The sequence below is a fragment of the Passer domesticus genome, chromosome 13 (genome assembly GCF_036417665.1).
Source record: "Passer domesticus isolate bPasDom1 chromosome 13, bPasDom1.hap1, whole genome shotgun sequence".
Lineage (NCBI taxonomy): Eukaryota > Metazoa > Chordata > Aves > Passeriformes > Passeridae > Passer > Passer domesticus.
In genome coordinates, this window is record NC_087486.1 from 3,506,475 (window position 1) to 3,526,661 (window position 20,187).

The 20,187-nt window shown below is 53.4% G+C and overlaps 3 protein-coding genes across 5 annotated transcripts; 2 read left to right on the forward strand and 1 right to left on the reverse strand.

Moving 5' to 3' along the window:
- Positions 1-368: 368 nt before the first annotated feature.
- Positions 369-7,326, forward strand: KIAA1191 (KIAA1191 ortholog). Its single transcript, XM_064387583.1, has 7 exons — positions 369-527; positions 608-798; positions 2,016-2,139; positions 3,303-3,427; positions 4,590-4,696; positions 4,989-5,125; positions 5,565-7,326. The coding sequence occupies exons 1-7, from the start codon at positions 500-502 to the stop codon at positions 5,771-5,773; spliced, it is 921 nt and encodes a 306-aa protein (XP_064243653.1). The 5' UTR covers positions 369-499; the 3' UTR covers positions 5,774-7,326.
- Positions 7,327-7,977: 651 nt separating this feature from the next.
- SIMC1 (SUMO interacting motifs containing 1) lies at positions 7,978-16,062 on the reverse strand. Of its 3 annotated transcripts, none has more exons than XM_064387580.1 (10): positions 15,469-16,062; positions 14,018-14,737; positions 13,622-13,842; positions 12,998-13,067; positions 12,452-12,597; positions 11,865-12,005; positions 11,279-11,407; positions 10,235-10,391; positions 10,072-10,156; positions 7,978-8,746 (listed from the first exon to the last, which is right to left on the reverse strand). In XM_064387580.1, exons 1-10 carry the CDS (start codon positions 15,946-15,948, stop codon positions 8,526-8,528), a joined length of 2,370 nt encoding a protein of 789 aa, XP_064243650.1. In that variant the 5' UTR covers positions 15,949-16,062; the 3' UTR covers positions 7,978-8,525. The 3 variants fall into 3 exon arrangements, with proteins under 3 accessions (XP_064243650.1, XP_064243651.1, XP_064243652.1); XM_064387581.1 differs by having other exon boundaries at positions 13,622-13,839; positions 15,469-16,061; XM_064387582.1 differs by having other exon boundaries at positions 15,150-15,611.
- On the forward strand, positions 15,955-19,766 carry THOC3 (THO complex subunit 3). Its single transcript, XM_064387584.1, has 6 exons — positions 15,955-16,389; positions 16,701-16,857; positions 17,548-17,752; positions 18,078-18,239; positions 18,328-18,428; positions 19,058-19,766. Exons 1-6 carry the CDS (start codon positions 16,090-16,092, stop codon positions 19,219-19,221), a joined length of 1,089 nt encoding a protein of 362 aa, XP_064243654.1. The 5' UTR covers positions 15,955-16,089; the 3' UTR covers positions 19,222-19,766.
- Positions 19,767-20,187: the final 421 nt, after the last annotated feature.

Below are 20,187 nucleotides of genomic sequence, written 5' to 3' on the forward strand. Positions count from 1 at the left end.
CAGGGCTGGGTTGGAGCAGGGCCATGTGCTGTGGCCTTTCCCTGTGCCTGCAGCTTGGGAGAGCAGGCTGGGGTCCCTTCCCTGCCGAGGAACGAGGGCAGCAGGCGGGTCACCCTTTCATTGACAGAGCAGCAGCTGTAGAAAAGCTGTCACAGTGAGGCTGTGCCACGTACTCCTGTTCCTGATGGGCTCGCCAGCTTCCAGGATTGCTTTTCCAGGACCTAGCGCGCTGTGGGCTGACTCAGCAGCCTCGTGTTTGCAGGAGGACGGGACACGTGGGCAGGACCCGCCACCGGGGCCGCCTCCGGTAAATCCCACCGGAACTACACCTCCCAGCGTGCCCCGCGCGGCACGGCCGCATCTCGCGAGACCGCGCCCCTATAAGAGCACGGCCGCCGGCGCAGGCAGCCCCCGGCTGAGGCGGCTCGCGGCGGCTCCGCCATGGCCGCTCCGGGCCCGGCAGCGCTGCTCCCCCTCGCCGAGCCCCGCTGAGCCCGCCATGAGCTCTGGCAAGCCCGACGCTCCCGGTAAGGTTCCCCGCGCGCTCCCCGCCGGCCCGGGTCGGGGCTGGCGGCGGCGGGCGCTGAGCGCTGCGCTCTCTCCGCAGCGCTGGAGCCGGGCGGCGGGGCCCGCTCGGGCAGGATGTCGTTGCCCCTCGGCGTTCCGCGCCGCGCCTTCAGCTACGACGATGCCCTGGAGGACACGGCGCCCATGACGCCGCCGCCCGCCGACCTGTGCGCCAGCGTGCTCTGGAAGCAGCCGGTCATCCCCGAGCGCAAGTACCAGGAGCTGTCGAAGGTACGGCCCGGCTTGTCCCTGGGTATCCTGCAGCTCTGGCATGCCCCGTCCTTACAGCCCTCCTGGCTGGCTCTGCCCCTGCCCGCCCAGCTGGAGCCTCGGCAGGGGCTGGGGACCGAGCCCGGCACTGCTGCCTGGCTTTGCTCTGGGCACATGGAGGTGTGGGTGGCACAAGCGTGTGCTGAGCGTCTCCTCCGTGTTTGTGGTTAAAAACCCCCAGCAGCCAGGTATGATAAAACTAGAGGATAAGGCTGGTTTGGGTTGGGTGTAAATCCTTTACAGTAAGGGTGGTGAGGTGCTGGCACGGTTTGTACAGGGAAGCTGTGGCTGCTCCATCCCTTGAAGTGTTCAGGGCCGGGTTGGTGGGAGCTCTGAACAAGCTGCTCCAGTGGAAAGTGTCTCCCCACTGTGGCAGGGGGATGGAACTGGATGATATTTAAGATTCCTTCTAACCCAAACCATTCTGGGATTCTGTGCTTTGAGTGCAGGATCAGCCCTTTTAAATTTAGAGGCTGTTTTCTAAGTTTGACATTAAGCCAAATGTTGTCGGGTAGAAGAACTTAATTCTGTGTCCCTTTGAGCTTAACTTCTGCTTTATACCTCCTTAGTTTTTAAATATCTTGTGGGAGACAACCAAAAGTTGTGGTTTGGTACAAAAAGTAAACTCTCCAGTAGGGAACTCCTGTGTTGGGAGGAGGAAGTCAGTGTTTCACAGGATGCTTTGTTTCCTAGCATTTATTTTCTGTTTCTTTGCTGGGGTCTAGTGGTCGAACTGTGACCACCAGCCACACTGAGCAAGAAACATGTGAGGAATGAGGTGGGAAAACAAGCTGTTCACTCCAGGCCGTGCTCTGTGGACAGCTGGTGCTTTAACTGCCTTGGGTGCTCTTGGTGCTTTTGCCCAGTTGACCTTGAAGTCCAGTTTGCATTTAGAAGAACAGATGTTCTGGTTTCTTGCCTGTTGACCTTTTTGTACTTGGACTAACAACTTGTTTGCTCTGAGCCTGGTGTTCAGAATTTGGATGCAAGTCACTTGTTGATTGCTGTGAGTGTGAGGCTCTGACCATTCCTGCTGCTCAGTGTCAGGATTGCTCCCACGGGATGAGGCTGGCTGCAGAGCAGCACGGCCTTGTCTCACTGGTGTAGTTAGAGATGTGTCCTTGCCAGGTGCTGGGATACTTCCCCATCTCAAGCTGTCCCCTGCTGCTTCCCCACAGGATGAGGAAGGGGATGCCAACGTGAAGCCTGTCATGACTCCTTCATCGTCCACTGAAAGTGTGAACAAGGTGCCCGTGGTGAAGGCCAAGGCCACTCACATCATCATGAACTCCCTCATCACAAGTAAGAACTCGCACTCATGTGTGGGTGGGCACTGAGGGTGCTCCAGCTTGGTGATGCCTCAGGGAATTCCTGGAGGGCTCCTGGGTTCAGACTGGCTCTGCTCTGGGGCTGTGTGGGTTTGTTTTTTTCAGGGGATGTTTCTAGAAGGAAGCAAGGAGCTGGGGAATAGGCCACACGTGGTGCTTGTGTGTTCCCAGGGGTGGGGTAGGAGTGCAGAGTTTGTTGTTTGCTGGCAGGACACTGCAGTCCGTGTTGCTGGAGTGCAGAGGCTGCTGCTGCTCTGTTTGATTATTAACTTGTTATTTCTGAGTGACATTAACCCAAGTGCTGAGGGGAATGACACCCTGTGTTAATGGAGCACTTGCTGGCATTGATGTTGTTAATAGCAGCGGCTGCCTTGCTAATTGCAACACTTACAAACATAAATCATGATGCTTTACAATGAAATTGGGTCAGTTATGTTTGCAGAGGAGATGTGCCCTTTTGCAATAAGAGGAATTATTCCTGTGTTGATCTGTCCATGCTGCCTCTTCTGTCAGCAGCTACAAAAAACAGGGATCTGAAAATAACTTTAAGATGGGAAGTGTTACCTGTTTTAAAGAAGACAATGGGCTTTTCCACTAATATTTTTGTGCTCTGATTCCTTTTGACTTTTCTCCTGTTCCACCAGGGAAAGAACATCTTATGCTGGGGTTTAGAGGAAGTGCTTATGTTTTTCAGAGCTGAAGTTGGTATCAGGGTATTAGATGCTGGCTCTGTATCTGGCTGAAGTAGCTTATTTCACCTGATCTAAAAATCACTGGGAGTTTTTAAAACGTGACCTGCAAGGCTCCCTTGAATGCAGTGGGCCACTTAAAGTGTCCAACTTATTGGGTTCTCCTAGATTTATGAAGTTGTGAGTAGGAGTGATGCAGAGTCTGGGGTGAGATGGGATTAATTAGAGGTGTTGCATTTGTGGTATGTCCGGTGATTTGGGACAATTCACTGCTCATCTCACTTAGCCCTGTGTCCCAGGGTGGTTGTCAAGTCAGAATATCTCACGAGCTACACCTTTCTGCCTCAGCTTGTTACAGTGTGTGAATGATGAGAGAAAGGGTTTGCATTCAGTTGCTAGAACTGCTTGTGGTGGCGTTTTGTGTGAATTTGTGCTCTTTGTGTTCCAGAGCAGACTCAGGAGAGCATCCAGCGCTTTGAGCAGCAGGCAGGGCTGAGGGAAGCTGGCTACACACCCCACAAAGGCCTCACCACCGAGGAGACCAAGTACCACCGAGTGGCTGAGGCAGTCCATGTAAGGCTTGTTTTCCACTGGGTTTCTCTGTGTAGGATGGGTCTGGTTTAACATTTACCTGGCGACATAACTTTTGGAGCATGTTGCCAGAACTTTCCTTAAGCTGCTTCCTCTGAAGGCTTTGAGCTCATTGTGTAGTAAAGTTTACCCAGTTGTATTTTAAAGTAACATTAGCCTTTGTAATTTTGAAGCAGCTTTTTTTTTTTCTCAAATCTGTCACATTTCACTGTCATAAACCATGCCAGTTGTCTTTCCAAGTGGGTCAACCCTACACAATCTAATTTCTTGCTGTACTTCTGAATGGTGCCCTGCAGTCGAATTCTGCAACTATGTGTCCAGAGAGAACTTCTAAACTGTACGTTTCCGTTGTGGAAGTTACCAGATGTGTCTTACTGAAAACAAAAGTCTTGAATGAACATGTTGTTGTGGGCTGCTGAGATCTTAAAAAAATTTTGTGGCTGGAGTTTAATAGTCAACTCTTCAGTGTCCTCCCACGAGGCCAAAGTTTCAGTAACTGCGTCGATGAATTGCATTAGTGTGGCCTGAATAGCCACAGGAAACATTACAAGGTACCCTGTGTATTTTGTGTTTGAACTGTAACTGCCCTTCAAACGACTTCTTCAAAGTTCAGTTTGTACTGTCCAGCCTGTAATAACATGGTTTGCATACACCCAGTTCCTGTTTATTTTGTGCCCAGGTTAATCTCTGTTCCAGAGCACTGTTTCCATCCTGGTGTGCACTAATTGCTTCACAGGGTCTGGTATTCCTGATCTTGTACCTTCTGTGAGAGCTGGTCTCACCCTCATTAGAGAACTGGTGGGACTGAAAGCTTTGTTGCTCTGATAAAGGCTGGAGACAATTTAGACCAGTTACCATGTGGCTGAAGTGAGCTCTGCTGCATCCACAGCCTCCCTATGAGTGCTGGTGTTCCTTTCTGCAGCCTAAAGTGAACTTTAGAAATGCTAACATTTGATGTGGAGAGAGACTTAAGGGGATGTACACAGGTACTGTAATACTGGATACAACTTTAGGTGTGGTGACACTTATTCTTTATCACTTGTGATAGAAACAGTTGTCTGATTTTGGTAAAAAACCTGGGTGTTGTTCCTTATGTCCAGTATTTAAGCTGTGCTGCTTCTGTTCCTCTTGCCTCTCCTGACAGAACCTAAAAATGCAGAATGGGGAGACCACAAAAGATGACAAACAGAATTCTTCTGCTCAGTCCACTCCAAGCAGCACCCCCCACTCCTCCCCCAGGCATAGAAACAGGTACTGTGCCTCCTTTGGTTTTCTACAGGCTGCTGGGGTGGGAGCTGCTACAAATAACCTTCTTATCCTGTGAGGGTGAAATTTAGAGCCTGGTGGGGATTTGTGTTGGGTAGATCCAAGTGTTGGAAGCCTGTGGAGCTTGAGCATGCACAGCTTTTCCTGGGTGGTTACAAACCTATTAAGATTTCTTAAATTGCCCCTTCTGACTATATGAAAGTTTCCTGGCATAGTGGGGTCACTTGAAGTATTTATTCTCACGTTTTAAACATCTCAATGATTTTTTTTTCCTTAGGGGTTGGTTTAGTCAGGGATCCTCTACTTCCATCACTGGCTCAGACTTCGCTATGGAAGGTGCTGGGGACAGATTGCCATCTGAAAGGTGGAGCTTTTTTGGACCCAGAGCTGTCCAGAAATCAGCCAGTGATGCAGGTATGTCCTTGAAAATCTGCCTTGCCAAGAGCAAGGGGGAACTGTCACACAACAGACTTGCTGGATCTTTCTGTACTCTTATCCTGCTTGCCTTGTTACTCTCCAGGACCACCTTGGGAATGTGTGTTGGTCATATAATTTCTGTGCCTAAATATAGAGCAGTTGGGTGAAACCTGTGCCAAGGATCTGGAGGCAGAAATAACTTGTAGTGAGAGGGGCAGGGTGTGAAGGTGACAGCTTTTTACTCCTTCTCTGATATGTGATGCAACCAGGACTGAAGTGCCCACCCCTGATGTGGAATGGGCTTCAGATGGTATAAAGCTGCTGGAATCTACATAGGTCTGTGGTGCTGGGTGTCAGTGACATGCTGACTCCTGGCAGCAGTAGGAAATGGATTTGACTGGTTTTCCTGGTTTTTACTGTGATTTTTTTTCATCAGGAGGATTTACCATTCAGTCCTATAAGGGTGCCCAGAAGCCATCCCCAATGGAGCTGATGCGTGCTCAGGCTACAAGGATGACAGAGGATCCAGTCACCTTCAAGCCACCCAAAATGGACATTCCAGGCACAGATGGGAGGAAACAATCTCCACGTTCCCACAATATCAAACCTCGGGATCTGAACGTGCTCACTCCCACTGGGTTCTAGAGGAAAGCTTCCAGTGTCTTTAGCAGGCTACAGGGTGTCTTAGGCTCTGCTTCCCTGTCCTGTGTGCTGCAGTAACGTAGGAAAGTCTCCTTTTCCAGCTCTTCATCTCAGAAAAAGAAACAGTCCTGATTGTCCTGCTAAAGTCAGTCTTGGAAAAACTCCTACACCAGTCCTATACCAATGTAAACCATCCTGTCTAACTGCACTGGTTTGGGCTGCCAGGCTGCTCTGGATGTACCTCCCAGTACACCCCACCACAGTGAAATCCTGAGCCATGGTTTTTTTTGGACAGGATTCCATGTGGTGTGTGAGCACCTGGCTTGTATGCCTGGAATCTGATTGTCTTGTCCTGCTCAGTGCTGAAGGACCCACAGGAGGACTGGTTCTGTCAAGAGATCAAGCAGAAAATGCTGTGAACAAGCAAGGACTGAAAACTGGACCATTAACTGCCAGAAGGAAGATGGGCTCTGTGGTAGGTCAGTATAAATGTGGCACTCCCTCACTATCCAGTGTGACCATGTCTTTTTTCTTGGAATGTTTTTTAAAAGGAAAAGGGACCATTCTAAGATGTTCTCATTGGAAAGGCAGGGAGCAGAATCTAATGGAACTTTGAAGTAATGAGGAAGAATTCCTTTTCTTCCAACTCTTCATATTCCTCTAAGAAGGTGGAAGTAATCAAAGCTGGTGTGATTTGAACCAAGTAATCCTCTCTTCATTCTGCAATACAGCACTGTTCTGTGTTCTAGACAGCAGATTTGCACGTGTTCTGGCACTCTGGATGCTGCTTGGTTTGTTTTTGTTGGTTTGGTTTTTTCACTAGAATTGTGTAGAATGTATTAGACACCAGAAACACTTCTCAGACAGGGTGTTTTGTTTTATCAGCATTAAGTGTGTTCTGCGGGGCTGGGGGAGGACTGAGGGCAGACTGAACATTCCTTCCTGCTGAGGTACAGCTGGATGTGATCCGTGACCTAGTCTGAACCAGTTCCTGGAAACAGCTAACACCAGCTTTCAGGAAAAGTGGAAGGAACTCCTGCCTACCATCTAATCCCTGAAGCATGATGGGCAGCATTGCTCTGGAATCCTCACTGTGCTGTGGCAAATGGGTCTCCTCAGGTCTGCTCTTGATCTCACCGTGGTGTTGCACAGTCCCTCAGCCAGAGCAGCCTTGCATCTGGAAGTGGAAGCTTCTCTGCTGCCAGGACATTGTAGAGAAGTTACTTAACAGGTGGTAACTGTTGAGCTCCAGGGTTTCTCACTTAAACCAAATACTCTCCCTGGAGGCTGAGACAGGGTTGGCTCCCTTGGCTGGCTGCTGGCCCCTCTGGAGGAGCACATTTTGTAGCACTGCTTTCTCTCAAGCTTCAGCAGCACTGCCAGTGATGTGTTGTGTGAAAGTCCCCCACCCAAACCAGCAGTTCTGTCACCACTCATTTGCACCTTGGCAATCAGGCTCTCATTTGACATTAATTTATTTGTTGACTGTATTCATGTTTCCTAATGTGTATGTTTGTTTTGTTTATTACAGGATAATAAAATCCTTGTGGAATGGAGGTCCACAGTGTGTGTTGGTGCTGGCAGAGCATCTGTGGGAGAAATTTGGGGCTGTCCAGTGAGTGTGGGGTCAAGGTTCTGGTGGATAAGGCTCTGGCAGCACCTCACTAGGGTGAAATACTTGTCCACAAACTCCCCTTTCACAGGGAGACTGGGTTTACAGCCAGGCTCACTTCTGTCTTAGGGCTTGTGCAGATGAAACTAAACATGACATCTTTGTGTTTTCTTGAGCAATCCAAATTCATGTTCCTGAGATTTTGTCTGTTATTGCTTGTGTGCTGTTTCCACCTGTACTGTGGTGGTGTGGGAACTAGGCTGGTGTTTCCCTAGAGATGCTCAGTTCCCCTCTGGAAAGTTGTGGCTTGGTGCTGTTGTAGTGTTTTTTGCTGCCCTTTAAAGTGCTGCTGATGGAGGGTGATTCACCTGGGCTGGGAAGTCTGAGCTCTGAATGCTGGTGTTCCCTGTGCTCCTGGAGTGTAAGCTGAGCTCAAAGTCATGGAATACATTCAGGTACTGGGGTACAGGCTGTGCTGTGGTTCTGATTACACAGGTGAATCTCAGATTGGGAAGGCTGGGGTTAAAGCATGGCCTTGTGGTGTGATCTGACAGAGCTCTGGACTTTGGGCAGCACTGGCACAAAGACTAAAGAGTCTTAGCAAACATGAAAAGAATTTATTTTTTAAAGTGTACAAAGTGCTTTTAAATTTGCATGAGGTAAACTTGAACGGAAATTCTGAAAAAATGTAAACCAAAAATCTTTCAAAAGAACTGTATAAACCAACCCCCATGATGCTAAGATTGCAGTGTGAGATGGGGAGGTTCATATTGAGAACATGAAGTTTTGTCCCCCTTGCTGCAGTGGTTGTCTCCATCAGGCAGCAGTGACAGTGAAGAACAACTCGTCCAGCGTGAACAATTTCTCCTGGATTTGTGGGGGAGAAGACTTCCTTTGGGCAGTGCTGGTATCAAGACAAAAGTGTCTTGGCAAACATGAAAAAACTCATTTTTTCAAGTGTACAAAGTGCTTTGCAAAACTGCACAAGGCAGGCTTGAATGGAAATTCTGAAATAACGTAAACCAAACATCTTTCAACAGGACTGTATAAACCAACCTCATGATGCTGAGATTGCAGTGTGAGATGGGGGGTTGTAGTAAGAACACAAAGTTTTTTTCCCCCTTGCTGCAGTGGTTGTCTCCATCAGGCAGCAGTGACAATGAAGAACAACTCCTGCAGCATGAACAATTTCTCCTGGATTTGTGGGGGAAAAGGCTCTCCCAGGGTCTTCTGCATTCTGCTGATGAAGTCATTCATCTTCAGCTGAATGTCCAGCTGGCTGATGTCATCACTGTCCTGCAGCCTGGGCTTGGCTTTCTGAGCAATCAGTTTCATCCGGTCACTGACAGAGGTTCGCAGGTGCTCTGCAAGAGGAAATGCTGCTGGGGAGAGGCAACACCCAAAGGGAGCCTGAGCTGCTGGGATGGACCCAGTGTGCCCCAGGCAGTGCTGGAAACAGGGCTGATCCTCTTGCTATCCTCGATGGTTCTGCACAGACTTTGGGAAGAAGGAACTGGCCCCTCCTGGAGCTCATCTGGCATGCAGAGAGCCCAGGGAATGGGGAAGGGGCAAGGTTCATACAATCCTTGTCTTCTGTGTGAATGGCAAAATGGGCAGCTGCAAAGGGGTCTCCAAAGAGCCCAACAACAGTGATTATTATCTAGGACTTCAGGGAGAGTAAGACTTTGCATATATGATGATGGATTCCTCTGCATTCATTCATGACAGCCTTAACCCTGGGCTAAAGCACCTGAGGTTGGAAGAGACTTCTGGCAAAATAGTTTTACAGATTGTTTTGTGACTGTGCCACTCTCCTGGGGTCAGAATTGCTGCTGTTTCTATGGCTGCTGTGGGTGGTGCTCTCTACACAGTTTACTAAGTGCTGAAAGGGTCCTGGCTTGCCCAAAGGAGGGCTTCAGAGGTGGTGAGGGGTCTAGAGGGGAAGCCACATGAGGACTGGCTTAGGTCACTTGCTGTGTTCAGCCTCGAGGAGACAGATCAGCCCTCACTGGGGTCTACAGCCTCCTCAGGAGGGAGGGGCAGCTCCCATCTCTGCTCTGTAGGACTGTGACAGGACCCAAGGGAATGACTGGAGATGTGCCAAGGGAGATTTAGCTTGGCTGTTAGGAAAAAAGTCTTCCCCCACAGGGTGACTGGGCACTGAACAGGCTCCCCAGGGAACGGCCATGGCTCCAAGGCTGCCAGAGCTCCAGGAGTGTGTGGACAACTCTCTCAGGCACAGGGTGGGATTCTGGGCTGTCTGTGCAGGGCCAGAAGTGGAGTTCAATGATTCCTGTGTCTCTCTTCCAGCCCGGGATCTTCTACAATCCCTTTGTCTTCTGCTTTTCTTCCTAAAGCACCCTATTCTTCCACCCACTGTGCAGCAGCTTAGACAACAGGGGTACAGAGCACCCTCCTGTGTACTGTGCAGTGCTGGGAAGTGCTTCCTTCCTTTAGGAAGAAGAATATTTTGCAGGGGCTAAACTTGGCAAAACAAGGTGGGTGTTCTGGTTAATGCAAAATCACTTCTTTGACTGCTGGGAATAGTTACTATCATGGATGGAAGCACACTGTCTTTCTAAGATTCAGTGGCCTTGAGTCCAGTAGTGATGAGAGGAGGAAGAGGAATTTGGCTGTTCTACTGCAGCCTCTTGATGGGACTGTTAGGGCCAGAACAAGCACTGCTTACCCACTTTTACACCATGGTAACTCAGCAGCAGCAAACTCAAGTACTGCAGCATCTCATCCCACCTTTGCCATGTTGCTGTTTCATCCTAGGACAGGAGACAGCATTTAGTTGTTTGACTTGTTTTCCTCTGAGAAAACAACTAAGGAGAGGTTGGACTGGATACCTGGAATTGTGGCAGCACAGAGGAGTGGCTCAGGAAATACAGGACCTTGTCCAGAGACATGGATGAGGATGTGGGCACGTCACAGCTGTGCTGGAATAACAGCTCTAGCAGTCTGCAGCGCAGGAGCTGGCTCTCCATGGTGTTTAATAAAGCTTCCCTGGAACACAAGGAATTTACTTTGGTTGAGACAGCACAGCCTGACCAGAGACAACTGTTCCAGCATGCTCCTGCTGTCCTAGTGCAGATGTGGGGTGACTGCAGGGGCTACCCAGCCATGCCCTGGAAGGAAGACCACCAGATGTGGTGAGAGACCTTTGTCATGCAGCTTGGCCACGGCCATGTTTTCATCCTCAGGTGTGACCTGCAGCAGCTGGAAGTGAGTACAGTCTCTAAAGCAAACTGAGCTGCTTCACTTCACCCTGCCCAGCAGCCTGTGTGGCAATGGCTCATTCCTGCTGACTTGCAGGGAGCCCAGCCAGGCAATGTGATGGGTCAGGGTAGAAGGATCTAGATCTGTCCTGGGCATAGTGACAGCTTGGCTAGAGTCAGTTTGCCTTGCTTTATACCTGGTGTGTGCACAGAGTTCTGCTGAAAGGATGTGAAGGGCTGCTTGCTGGGCATTTAAACATGGGTTTGAAATGCTTGGGGGCTTAGTGGTCTCTTCACTCCCTTGTGCTTTGGCTTCACATTTACACTTCTTAAAGAAGCAAACAAAGGATGTCAAGGCAAAGCTGTAGGAACTGCATCATATTTCTGACTACCTGCTTGCCCATGGGAATCAGTGATGTCTTTGCCAGTGCTTGGCTGTGCTGCACAGTACTGCTTTTCAGACCCTCTTTACAGTTTTAAGGTCACAACTTTAACAAGTGGGAGAATTGACTGTTCTCAGCACACACCACCTGGGTGTGTTTCCATCAACACATCATCTGGCTGACCTGTCTTTCTATACCCTGTAGAACTTTATGCATCCACACTTGGATGTAAATTGGGAATAAGACCATTGTTCACACAGGCAAATGCTGCCTTTGCAAATGCTTGTCTCACCTTTGGCTCCTCAGGGGGATATTCAGTATGAACGGGAAAATGTCGTCTGCAATCTTACGGGAGCTGCAGGTGGGAGATCTGTCCACTTCCACTGCCATGGCCAGCATCTGCTGGAGCAGGAGCATCGTCCTGGGTGAGAGGGGACAGTCAGCACAGGGGGACTCTGCCCCTCAGCTTGCCAAGAAAGCCTTGGGGATGGTCCCTCATGTGGTGAGGGGCATGGGAATGCAGCGGGCCAGGTTTGGTGTCTCCTGGTGACTTCTGAATCTGATGCTTTTGCAAGCAAAGCTCATCCCCAGATTGACCCTTGGGAGGCCTTGGTGGCTCTCCTGAGTGTTGGAGCAGCATGGGGCTGCCTGAGCTGTGGGCCACAAGCTCCAGCCTTATGCTACATCAAGAGGATGACACTGAGCCAGTTTCCTACTAGGTGAGAGTCCTTTGCTCACCAAGTTTTTAACCCAAAGAAGAACCAGCAAAGCTGGTTCAGCCTGGCTTCCCTGAACTGACAGTGAGAAAGTGACTCTGGCTTCTGCCTGACTTGGGTCCACGATAATGCCAGCAGGAAGTTTGGAATTCTGGAGCTTACTTTTGGGCGAAGAAAGCTGTCTGAGTGCTGGCCAGCCTTGGTGAAGATGAGCCGTGTTCAGCCCTGGCTTCTTGCAGCTCTTCCTGGGGCTGGGAGAACCCAACTCCTGTAACTGCTGCCACCAACCAATTGACCACTTCCCTGGAACAGAAACAAGAATTTTATTGGGGAGGTGCCTTGTTTTGCTGTGTTCTGACCTCTAGATCCACTCAGAGCTGGAGGAAAGGCCCTGACAATGAAGAGTATGTTCCACCCACTTGGACAGGTTAGGGAGTAGCTCTGTTGAACAGCTCAACAAAGAAGGAGCTCTCTTGATTTGTACACTTGCCTACAGGACTGCCTCCTTCTCAGTCCTGTCCTGAGCAATGCAAATCTGTCCTCATCCCTGGGAAAAGCCCACTCTGTTGTGAGTGGAAAGGCCTCGTATTATCTGTGGTGGTTTGCTTTTGTAAATCTTTTCCTAGTCCCTATAACTGGCCCTATGCTTCCCTTTGTCTCCCAAATCTGCTTCTTGGAAAATTGACAAGTGTTCCCTAAGCCCCTGCCCTCAGCTTCTGGTCAGAGAACAAGGAGGAGGTGTCCCTTACTTGACATTGTTGAAGCACAAGTCACATGAAAGGACTTTCTTGGCAATTGACTTCTGCAGCTGGTATGACTTCAGATTGTGCTGGAAGTCATCCTCCAGGGTCTGTACCACGTACTGCAGGAAGAGGAGCCAGCCAGGGGGCTTCTCCTGGGGGAGATGGAGAGCATGTGAGTCTGGTGGGGCCACAGGCTTAGGAACACCGGGGAAGCTGGCTGTCTTGGGAGTCTACTGATGTACATAATGAGGAGTAGTTGTAGGAGGAGCTGCCTGGCTCAGGCAAGACCCTGAGGGGCATTGCTGGGCATTGCACTAGTGCTGTGATCCAGAGAGGGTTTATCTGTGCCTTCTTCAGTGGGACAACTTGCCTAAAACTGCAGAGGGTTAAGGGAGCGCTGTGGATAAAGGTGGGATTCCCAGCTGGCACTCACTGTTGGACTGGCCAGCTCTGGAGCAGAGCACAGCCACAGGAAGCACTTAGGAACACTCACCCCCAGGCAGCGTGTGCTGGATGATCCCTGCCCCATGTGACACACAAGGTGCCAAGTACCTGCTGCTCCATGATGAATTTCACCAGTGTCCAGTCCCATCCCACCGTGGCGATGTTGGCTGGATGGAGCCTGCAAGGACAGCCATGTCCATTTGTGCTGAACTGCCTGATAGCTGCTTGAAGGCCTGATAGCTGCTTAGCCCTTCCCCAGCCCCTCTTGCTCAGGTGCCTTCCCTGCCTTCTCCTCTCCATCTTTGCCCTCACCCCTTCTCCTCCCCATAACACATTAAGTTTTTGGAAATTCTTGACAAGAGCTATACTCCATGGAGATGCCCAGGATTCCTACACCTGTGGCCTCATAAAATATTGCACCTCTCTGTGGGAAGCCTGAGGGAGCTGCTCCAGCCATTGCTGCAGCCCAGGGAAGGCACTTCTGCCATGCCACAGCAGTGAAGAATGAGACCTGTGCTTCAGGGCAAGGCAAACACACTCTTCTGTCCCCAAGGGCTGCCTTGTGTCACAAGCTGTCCCTAACCCACCCTCAGAGAGTGTGGGTGTGCCTGTGTTGGCAGGAGGATTATCCTGGGTTATAGGGGAAACCACTCCCTGTTCTGTGGGTGATCACAGAATAACCCTTATGCTGGGCAGACCCCTGGGAACACCTGGGACAAGGGGAACACCTACATTTGGATCTTCATCAGCAGCGTGTAGATGTCATTCAGGATCTCCCCCTCCTGGGTGTCCAACAGCATCTGTTTGATCAGGTGGCAGACGATTTCTTTGGGGGGACGGTGCTGGCAGGAGACAAACTCGTTCAGGAAATACAAGGTGCCCTCCAGGCTGTTCTCCTCCATGGTGGTGTGCACCATGCTCAGCTTCCCGCTGGGGATGAGCCCAGGTTTCTGCTGAGTACAAGGCAAGACAATGAAAGCTCCCCCGACACAGAGGATCCCAGCTGTGATGTGGGGCCCACTGCAAAGGGAACTGCAATAACCAGAGCCCCCAGCTGCCTGGCAGAGGGGAGCAGAGGCTGCTCTTGCTCCATCCTCTGCCACAGGGGCTGCTCCAAACCCTGTTTACCTTCTGTGTTTCCCTGTTGGGTGCTATGCCTTGGAGGAAGAGGTGCTGGACTCCACTCCTGCTGAAGTTGTGCAGTTTGTCCAGCAAGGCCTTGCTGTCAGTGTCAGTCCTGGCTGGGGTGGCTTGCTGGATTGGTTGGTGTGATGGGAAGTCACTTGCTTCTGGTGAAGGCCTTTGGGTCCTTCCTGGTGTTATAGGAATGGTTGGGGCAGGGCTCAGCCTTGGGGGGAGGTTCCTTTCGTGGCAGGGCTGGGGAGGATCTTCCTCTGGGCCATCAGCTCTCATGCTGCTGTTGCTGTCCAGGCTGGGGGGAGATGGGGACAGGCAGTCTGAGTCTGACTGGGAGTCCAAGCTGCTGCTCAAGGCAGCAGAGCTGTAATCCTGCTCTGGGCCCCAGCTGTGGCGCCTAGAGACAGGAGAAAGGCAGCTGTAGTTCTCCATGGCTTCTGCTGTGGCCATGGTGGAACTGAGCTTCACAGAAGCGTTGTGAGATGCTGGTGCAGGGCTCGGCTCTGGCACTGCCTGCATTTCTTTTTTTGTAGTGGGGCAGAGCTGGGGATGGGACGTGTGTGCTGCTGGGGCAGCGTTTCTGGAGTTCTGAGCAGCACCAAGGGTGGAGTGGAAGAGGCTGCACATGTCCTCAGTCAGGTCGATGAAGGCGAGGCTGCTCGACGGCGTCGGGTCTGTGCTTGCATCCTCACAGGTCAGGTCAATGATCTCCTGTGGGGACAGAGCAGCACTGTCAATGTCCTGCCCTCCTCTGCTATGATGGCACTGTAGTCCCAGTCCACGAGGGAAAAGGGCACCAGCCTAGAAAAAGAGGGGCAAAGACCCTTCTGCCTGTCCAAGGGGTTCTGTGGCCCAGAGCTCTGGGATCAGCCTCCCCTGGCAGCACAGCTGAGCCTGAGCCCAACCCAGGCTTTTCTTCCCTGCTCCCTCAGGGCTCATGTCCTTGTGCCTTGGCTCAGAGCAGACCTGGCTGCCTGCTCAGCTCCTTCCCCCACAGGGAAATGCCAGTCCTGCTGGCATGTCCAGGGAGGGCAGTGGAAGCACAGGGAGCTCTCCTGTACCCAGGCACTGGCAGGAACCAGCACAGGATCCAAACCCTGCAAACTTTTCTGTGGCACATCACCTGCTCTGGAGGACAGGAATGGCAGGAAACAAAGCTGCCTTTTCATCTGTGGCACCAACTGGAGCTACAGCAGCCCTGAGACTTTGGGGACTCCCATCCAGACCTTGCAATGCAGGGTCCGAGGGGCAGCAGGAGCAGGCAGGGGAGGCAGCTGTGCTTGCACCAGCAGCAGTCACACACTGCACTTCCCAAGCTTTTGGCAGGCCCAGGAGGGGTCAGAGCCTGTTTGCTCTTGAGAAAAAAAATCCCCCTCAGCACCTCAAAGCAGGGAACACGTTTAGCAGAGAATTTAAATCCGCTTTCCTCCCCCGACTCAAACCTGCTGCCTTCCCCAGGGAGAGGGCAAAGCCCAGCGGGCACCCAGGAGCTGCAGGGCTCCAGCCGCCTCAGGACCCGGGACAGCGGTGCGGGGCCGGGCACCGACCGTTCCCCGCTCCGACCTGAGCCTCGCGTCCGGAACCGCGGCCGCACCGGCGCCGCACCCGCCGGGGGAGCGGCACGGGGAGCGGGGCGGCAACCGCCCCACCGCATCCCGCCGGGGCTGAGCAGCGGGGGCCCCGCGGCACGCTGTGCCAGGCACCGGGCTCTTTCTAAGGGTATTCGGCCGGGAGGCTGGGAGCCCTGCGGGGAGCGCGCTTGCGGAACGGGCCGCGCCCCCAGCCCGGCTGGGAAGCGGGCGGGAGGTCCCTGAGGAGCCGGCCGGGCCGGGCCGGGAGCGGGGAGCACCGGGCCACCCCCTCCCCTGCCCCGCGGCTGCCGCTCCGCGCGCGCCTCCCGCCCGCCATGGCGGCGCCGCCATCTTGTGCGGGGCAGCCGTGCCCGCGGCAGCCGCGGACTCACGGCGGGGGCGGGCAGCGAGAGGCGGGAGCGGCAGCGCGGGAGCGGCGGCGTGCGGGCGCCCTCCGAGTCGGAATCGCTGAGGAGCACCACGCTGCTGTCCATGCCGGCGGCGGGCGCCGGCTCCGCTCCGCCGGTGGGGCCGCGGGGGGCGGCGGAAGTGGCGTCAGGCGCGGTGCCGGGGCGGGGCGGCGGCCGTGCCGGTGGCGGCGGCCCCGCCATGGCGCTGTCGCCCTACGTGCAGGCCATGCAGGAGCTGTTCCGCGCCAACACGCGGAGCCGCGAGTTCCCGGCGCACGGCGCCAAGGTGCACTCGGTGGCCTGGAGCTGCTGCGGCCGCCGCCTCGCCTCCGGTTCCTTCGACAAGACCGCCAGCGTCTTCCTGCTGGAGAAGGACCGGCTGGTGAGCCCCGCCGGCTTGGGGCGGGCGGTGCGGACCGGCACCGGGAGCCCTCGGGCACGCCGGGCGCGGCTGGGGAAGCGGGAGGGTCCCGGTGGCCGGTGCCGGGCCTGGGCGGGGTGCTCGGTGTGCACCGGAATCGCCCAGGGCCGGGTCTGCCCGCCGGGAACGGGGCTGGTGCCTGGCCGGGACTCCGTCCTGGCCGGCTGGGAGAGGCAGCTGTGACCGCGGTGGGACTGGGGCACCCTGCTCATCCCAGCGGGACGTGGGCAGGAGCTGGGCACAGCCTCACCTCGTCCGCCCTGTCCCTGCAGGTGAAGGAGAACAACTACCGGGGCCACGGCGACAGCGTGGATCAGCTCTGCTGGCACCCCAGCAACCCCGACCTCTTTGTCACGGCGTCAGGGGACAAAACCATCCGCATCTGGGACGTCCGCACCACCAAGTGCATCGCCACTGTCAACACCAAAGGTGAGTCCCTGCCTTCCAGGTCACCTTCCCGGCAGGACCTCAGCTGTGTGGGACCCACAGAGCTTCGCACCTTTCCTGTGGTTATTTCTGGCTGGGACATCTTTGCTGACTGCTTTATGTTTGTGTTGCACTCATCATGTGAGAGCTGATTTACTGTGGAGTCAGGACTGGTAGAACTGCTGAAATATGGTGCTGGCTGTTAAAATGTCCTTTGTACTTGTCTCTGGAGTCAGTGGGCTGGAGATTGGGGAAAAGCATGTGCCGTGGTGGAAATAAAAGTTTGTGTGGATTCAGAAAAACTATTTGAATTCATGTGATGCTTAACCCAAATACCATCTGTGGTCTTGGAAATGTCCAGTTGTTGGGGCTGGGAATAGCACTGTAAATTTGTGTAACAGCAACCTGCCACTTTCTTACCTTTATTCAAAGGTATTTCTTTTTGGCTTCTACTTTTTCTGGATCTCAGAGATGACTGGATTCAGAGAATCTTTGGCGTGACCTTGTTTGGTGGTTGCTGTGGTCCCATCTTGGCTGAAATGGGGTGTAGCATATTGTCTTCAAGCTGCACTTCTTACAAGTTTGGTTTTGCTGGATAGCTGCTGTGCAGGGTTTGTGTGTTAGACTGAAGAACTGGCAGTCTTTGCCATTTGGGGATGGTTGGAGTGGAAGTGAGACTCTCTGTCCTTTCAGGTGAGAACATCAACATCTGCTGGAGCCCTGATGGACAGACCATTGCCGTGGGGAACAAGGATGATGTGGTCACCTTCATTGATGCCAAGACACATCGCTCCAAAGCTGAGGAGCAGTTCAAGTTTGAGGTGAACGAGATCTCCTGGAACAACGACAACAACATGTTCTTCCTCACCAATGGGAATGGCTGCATCAACATCCTCAGGCAGGTGCCCGTGGCTGCTGCTGGGCCGGGTGGCTGGGCTGGCTGCAAGTTCCTTTGCTGCTTCTGGGAAACCTGAGCCCCACATCCCAGCAGTCCCCTGCCCTCTGGTGGGAATGAGCTTGCCTGGAGCTGAGGTTGCCACAGTGGTGGGCTGGGCTCAGCTCCCTGAAATGGTCCCTGGTGCTTTGCCTCCTTCACTGGCCACTCAGTGAGTCCTGCCTCGGCAGGGTTTGCTTCCAGTCCTGGTGTGCCTCATGCCTGCCCTGCTCTAGGGAATCCCTGTGCTTCTCTCACTGCTCCCTGCCCTCTCCCTTCACCTCCACAGCTACCCAGAGCTGAAACCCATCCAGTCCATCAACGCCCATCCTTCCAACTGCATCTGCATCAAGTTTGATCCCATGGGGAAGTATTTTGCCACAGGCAGTGCTGATGCGTTGGTCAGCCTCTGGGATGTGGATGAGCTGGTGTGTGTGAGGTGCTTCTCCAGGTAGGTAGAGCTGTCCCAGAATTGTTTTCCCCCTCTCTGGGGACTGTGGTGGCAGTGCCTCACTGTCTGCTCCCCTTGCTTGCTGCAGGCTGGACTGGCCCGTGCGGACCTTGAGCTTTAGCCATGATGGGAAGATGCTGGCCTCAGCATCAGAGGATCACTTCATTGACATTGCCGAGGTGGAGACAGGTAATGGTTTTATTTTGGGGAACAACAAGGGGGGAATTGGATGGAGAAGTGCTGGTAGAGCTGGGAGGACACAGGGAGAATGTGTATGCTAAGGAAGAGCTTTCCTGTGTGTCACAATAGGACACGAGACAACAGGATGCAGACACGCTGCTGCTCTCAAGGCAGGAAAAAGGGAAGTTTATTTTCTGACTCCAACATTTATAGATTTCCAAAGGTGCAGTGGATTGGAGGGTGAAAGTGCCACCTCTCCAATGACACTGGACAAACCAACACTCCATCGAATTTCTCGTTCTCCATAAAAGAATGTAAAACAATAAGTTGTTTACAGAAAGTGTGTGAGAAAGTTTGCTACAAAAATGCAAACATCAGAAGGCTTAGAAAATCTTAAAAAATCAGAGCAACATCCGAGCAGAGCAGAATGCCATGAGGGGGAGCCTCTGCCTCAGAAGTCTGTGGCAGGCATGCCTGTCATGTCTGTGCCTTGTCACTGGGTGACTGAAAGGCGCTGGAGCAGCGTTTGTGCTGCCTCTCCCCTTGGCTGAGGGAAGCAGCAGGTGCTTGGCTCGGGGAGGTGAGCAGCAGAGGGGGCTGGAGGCTCTCCAGGCTGACGTGGCTCCTTTTCCGTGCAGGAGAGAAGCTCTGGGAGGTGCAGTGTGAGTCCCCCACCTTCACAGTGGCCTGGCACCCGAAGAGGCCGCTGCTGGCCTTCGCCTGTGATGACAAAGATGGCAAATATGACAGCAGCCGGGAGGCTGGCACTGTCAAGCTTTTTGGGCTCCCCAACGACTCCTGATGAAGCTGCTGCACCCAGGGAGGCAACACCTGCCTGCCCTCGAGGGGGGGAGCTTAGGAGCTGGCTCATTTCCTTGCCAGCCTGGCAGGGCTGTGACCTCGGGCTCAGCTCGGTGTCTCCTGTTCTTGGGAGCTTTATAAACAGGCAGCTGTGTGCTGGGGAGAGTGGGGGGATTCTGGCAGGGCCCCCCTCTGCCACCTCCTCTCTGGGGTGTGGGGGGCTTGTTCCAAAGGCAAGTGGCCAAAGAAAGTCAGTCACTGAAGGTGGCTGCTGAGGAGCCTCCCATGGGAGGTGCTCTGCTTTGACCAGGCTCCCCAGCAGTGATATGTGACTGTCCCCTTGTCCCCAAAAGCCTGGTGGCAAGGGCAGCTCTGGGGGCACAACCTGCCTCTCCCCCTCCCAGACATCCCGTGACCCTTCCCTGTGCTGGGGCAATGAGGGGAGGGTGGGGGGGTTTGAACTGGTAGATGTTTTCCCAGCTGGGGCTTTTTAAAAATATTTGTGGTGTCTTTTTGTAATTTTGATAAATCCTCTTCCTTAACGAAGGTGCCTGTGGCTGTTTGAGGGGGTAGAGGCGGGGCGCTGAGCTGCTCTCCCTCCCCTGCCTCCTTCCCTTGGCCATGGCACGGCCCTGGCAGGGGGTCTGTCGGGGGCTGTCGCTCCTGTCCCCGCTCTCTGTGTCCCCTGCCCTGCGCTGTCACCGCACCAGGGGGCGCTGCGTGCCCACGGCGGGGACAGGTGACAGCGGGGACACGGCTCAGATCGGGACATGGAGGACACCGCACATTCCGTGCACGGCCGCGGGCAGAGCCCTTCCCTGCCCTGTCCCCTCTGCCCTGGGAGGGCCCTGCGGATTTCTCCCCGCTGTGCAGGTACCAGGGCACAGCCTGCCTGCAGTGGAGACCTTCCCTGCCAGATCTCTGCCGTTCTCTACCCTCATATTTCCTTCTGACAGAAGCTTTTCTG

Coding starts and splice junctions, on each gene's coding strand:
- KIAA1191 (XM_064387583.1), top strand. CDS start 500: ATGAGCTCTGGCAAGCCCGACGCTCCCG. Junction 799..2,015: donor AGTACCAGGAGCTGTCGAAG/GTACGGCCCGGC, acceptor GCTTCCCCACAG/GATGAGGAAGGGGATGCCAA. Junction 2,140..3,302: donor CATGAACTCCCTCATCACAA/GTAAGAACTCGC, acceptor TTTGTGTTCCAG/AGCAGACTCAGGAGAGCATC.
- THOC3 (XM_064387584.1), top strand. CDS start 16,090: ATGCCGGCGGCGGGCGCCGGCTCCGCTCCGCCGGTGGGGCCGCGGGGG. Junction 17,753..18,077: donor GGCTGCATCAACATCCTCAG/GCAGGTGCCCGT, acceptor TCACCTCCACAG/CTACCCAGAGCTGAAACCCA. Junction 18,240..18,327: donor TGTGTGAGGTGCTTCTCCAG/GTAGGTAGAGCT, acceptor TGCTTGCTGCAG/GCTGGACTGGCCCGTGCGGA.
- SIMC1 (XM_064387580.1), bottom strand. CDS start 15,948: ATGGCGGCGCCGCCATGGCGGGCGGGAGGCGCGCGCGGAGCGGCAGCC. Junction 13,843..14,017: donor CCAACAGGGAAACACAGAAG/GTAAACAGGGTT, acceptor CCTTGTACTCAG/CAGAAACCTGGGCTCATCCC. Junction 10,157..10,234: donor CTGTGCTGCCACAATTCCAG/GTATCCAGTCCA, acceptor CTCCTGTCCTAG/GATGAAACAGCAACATGGCA.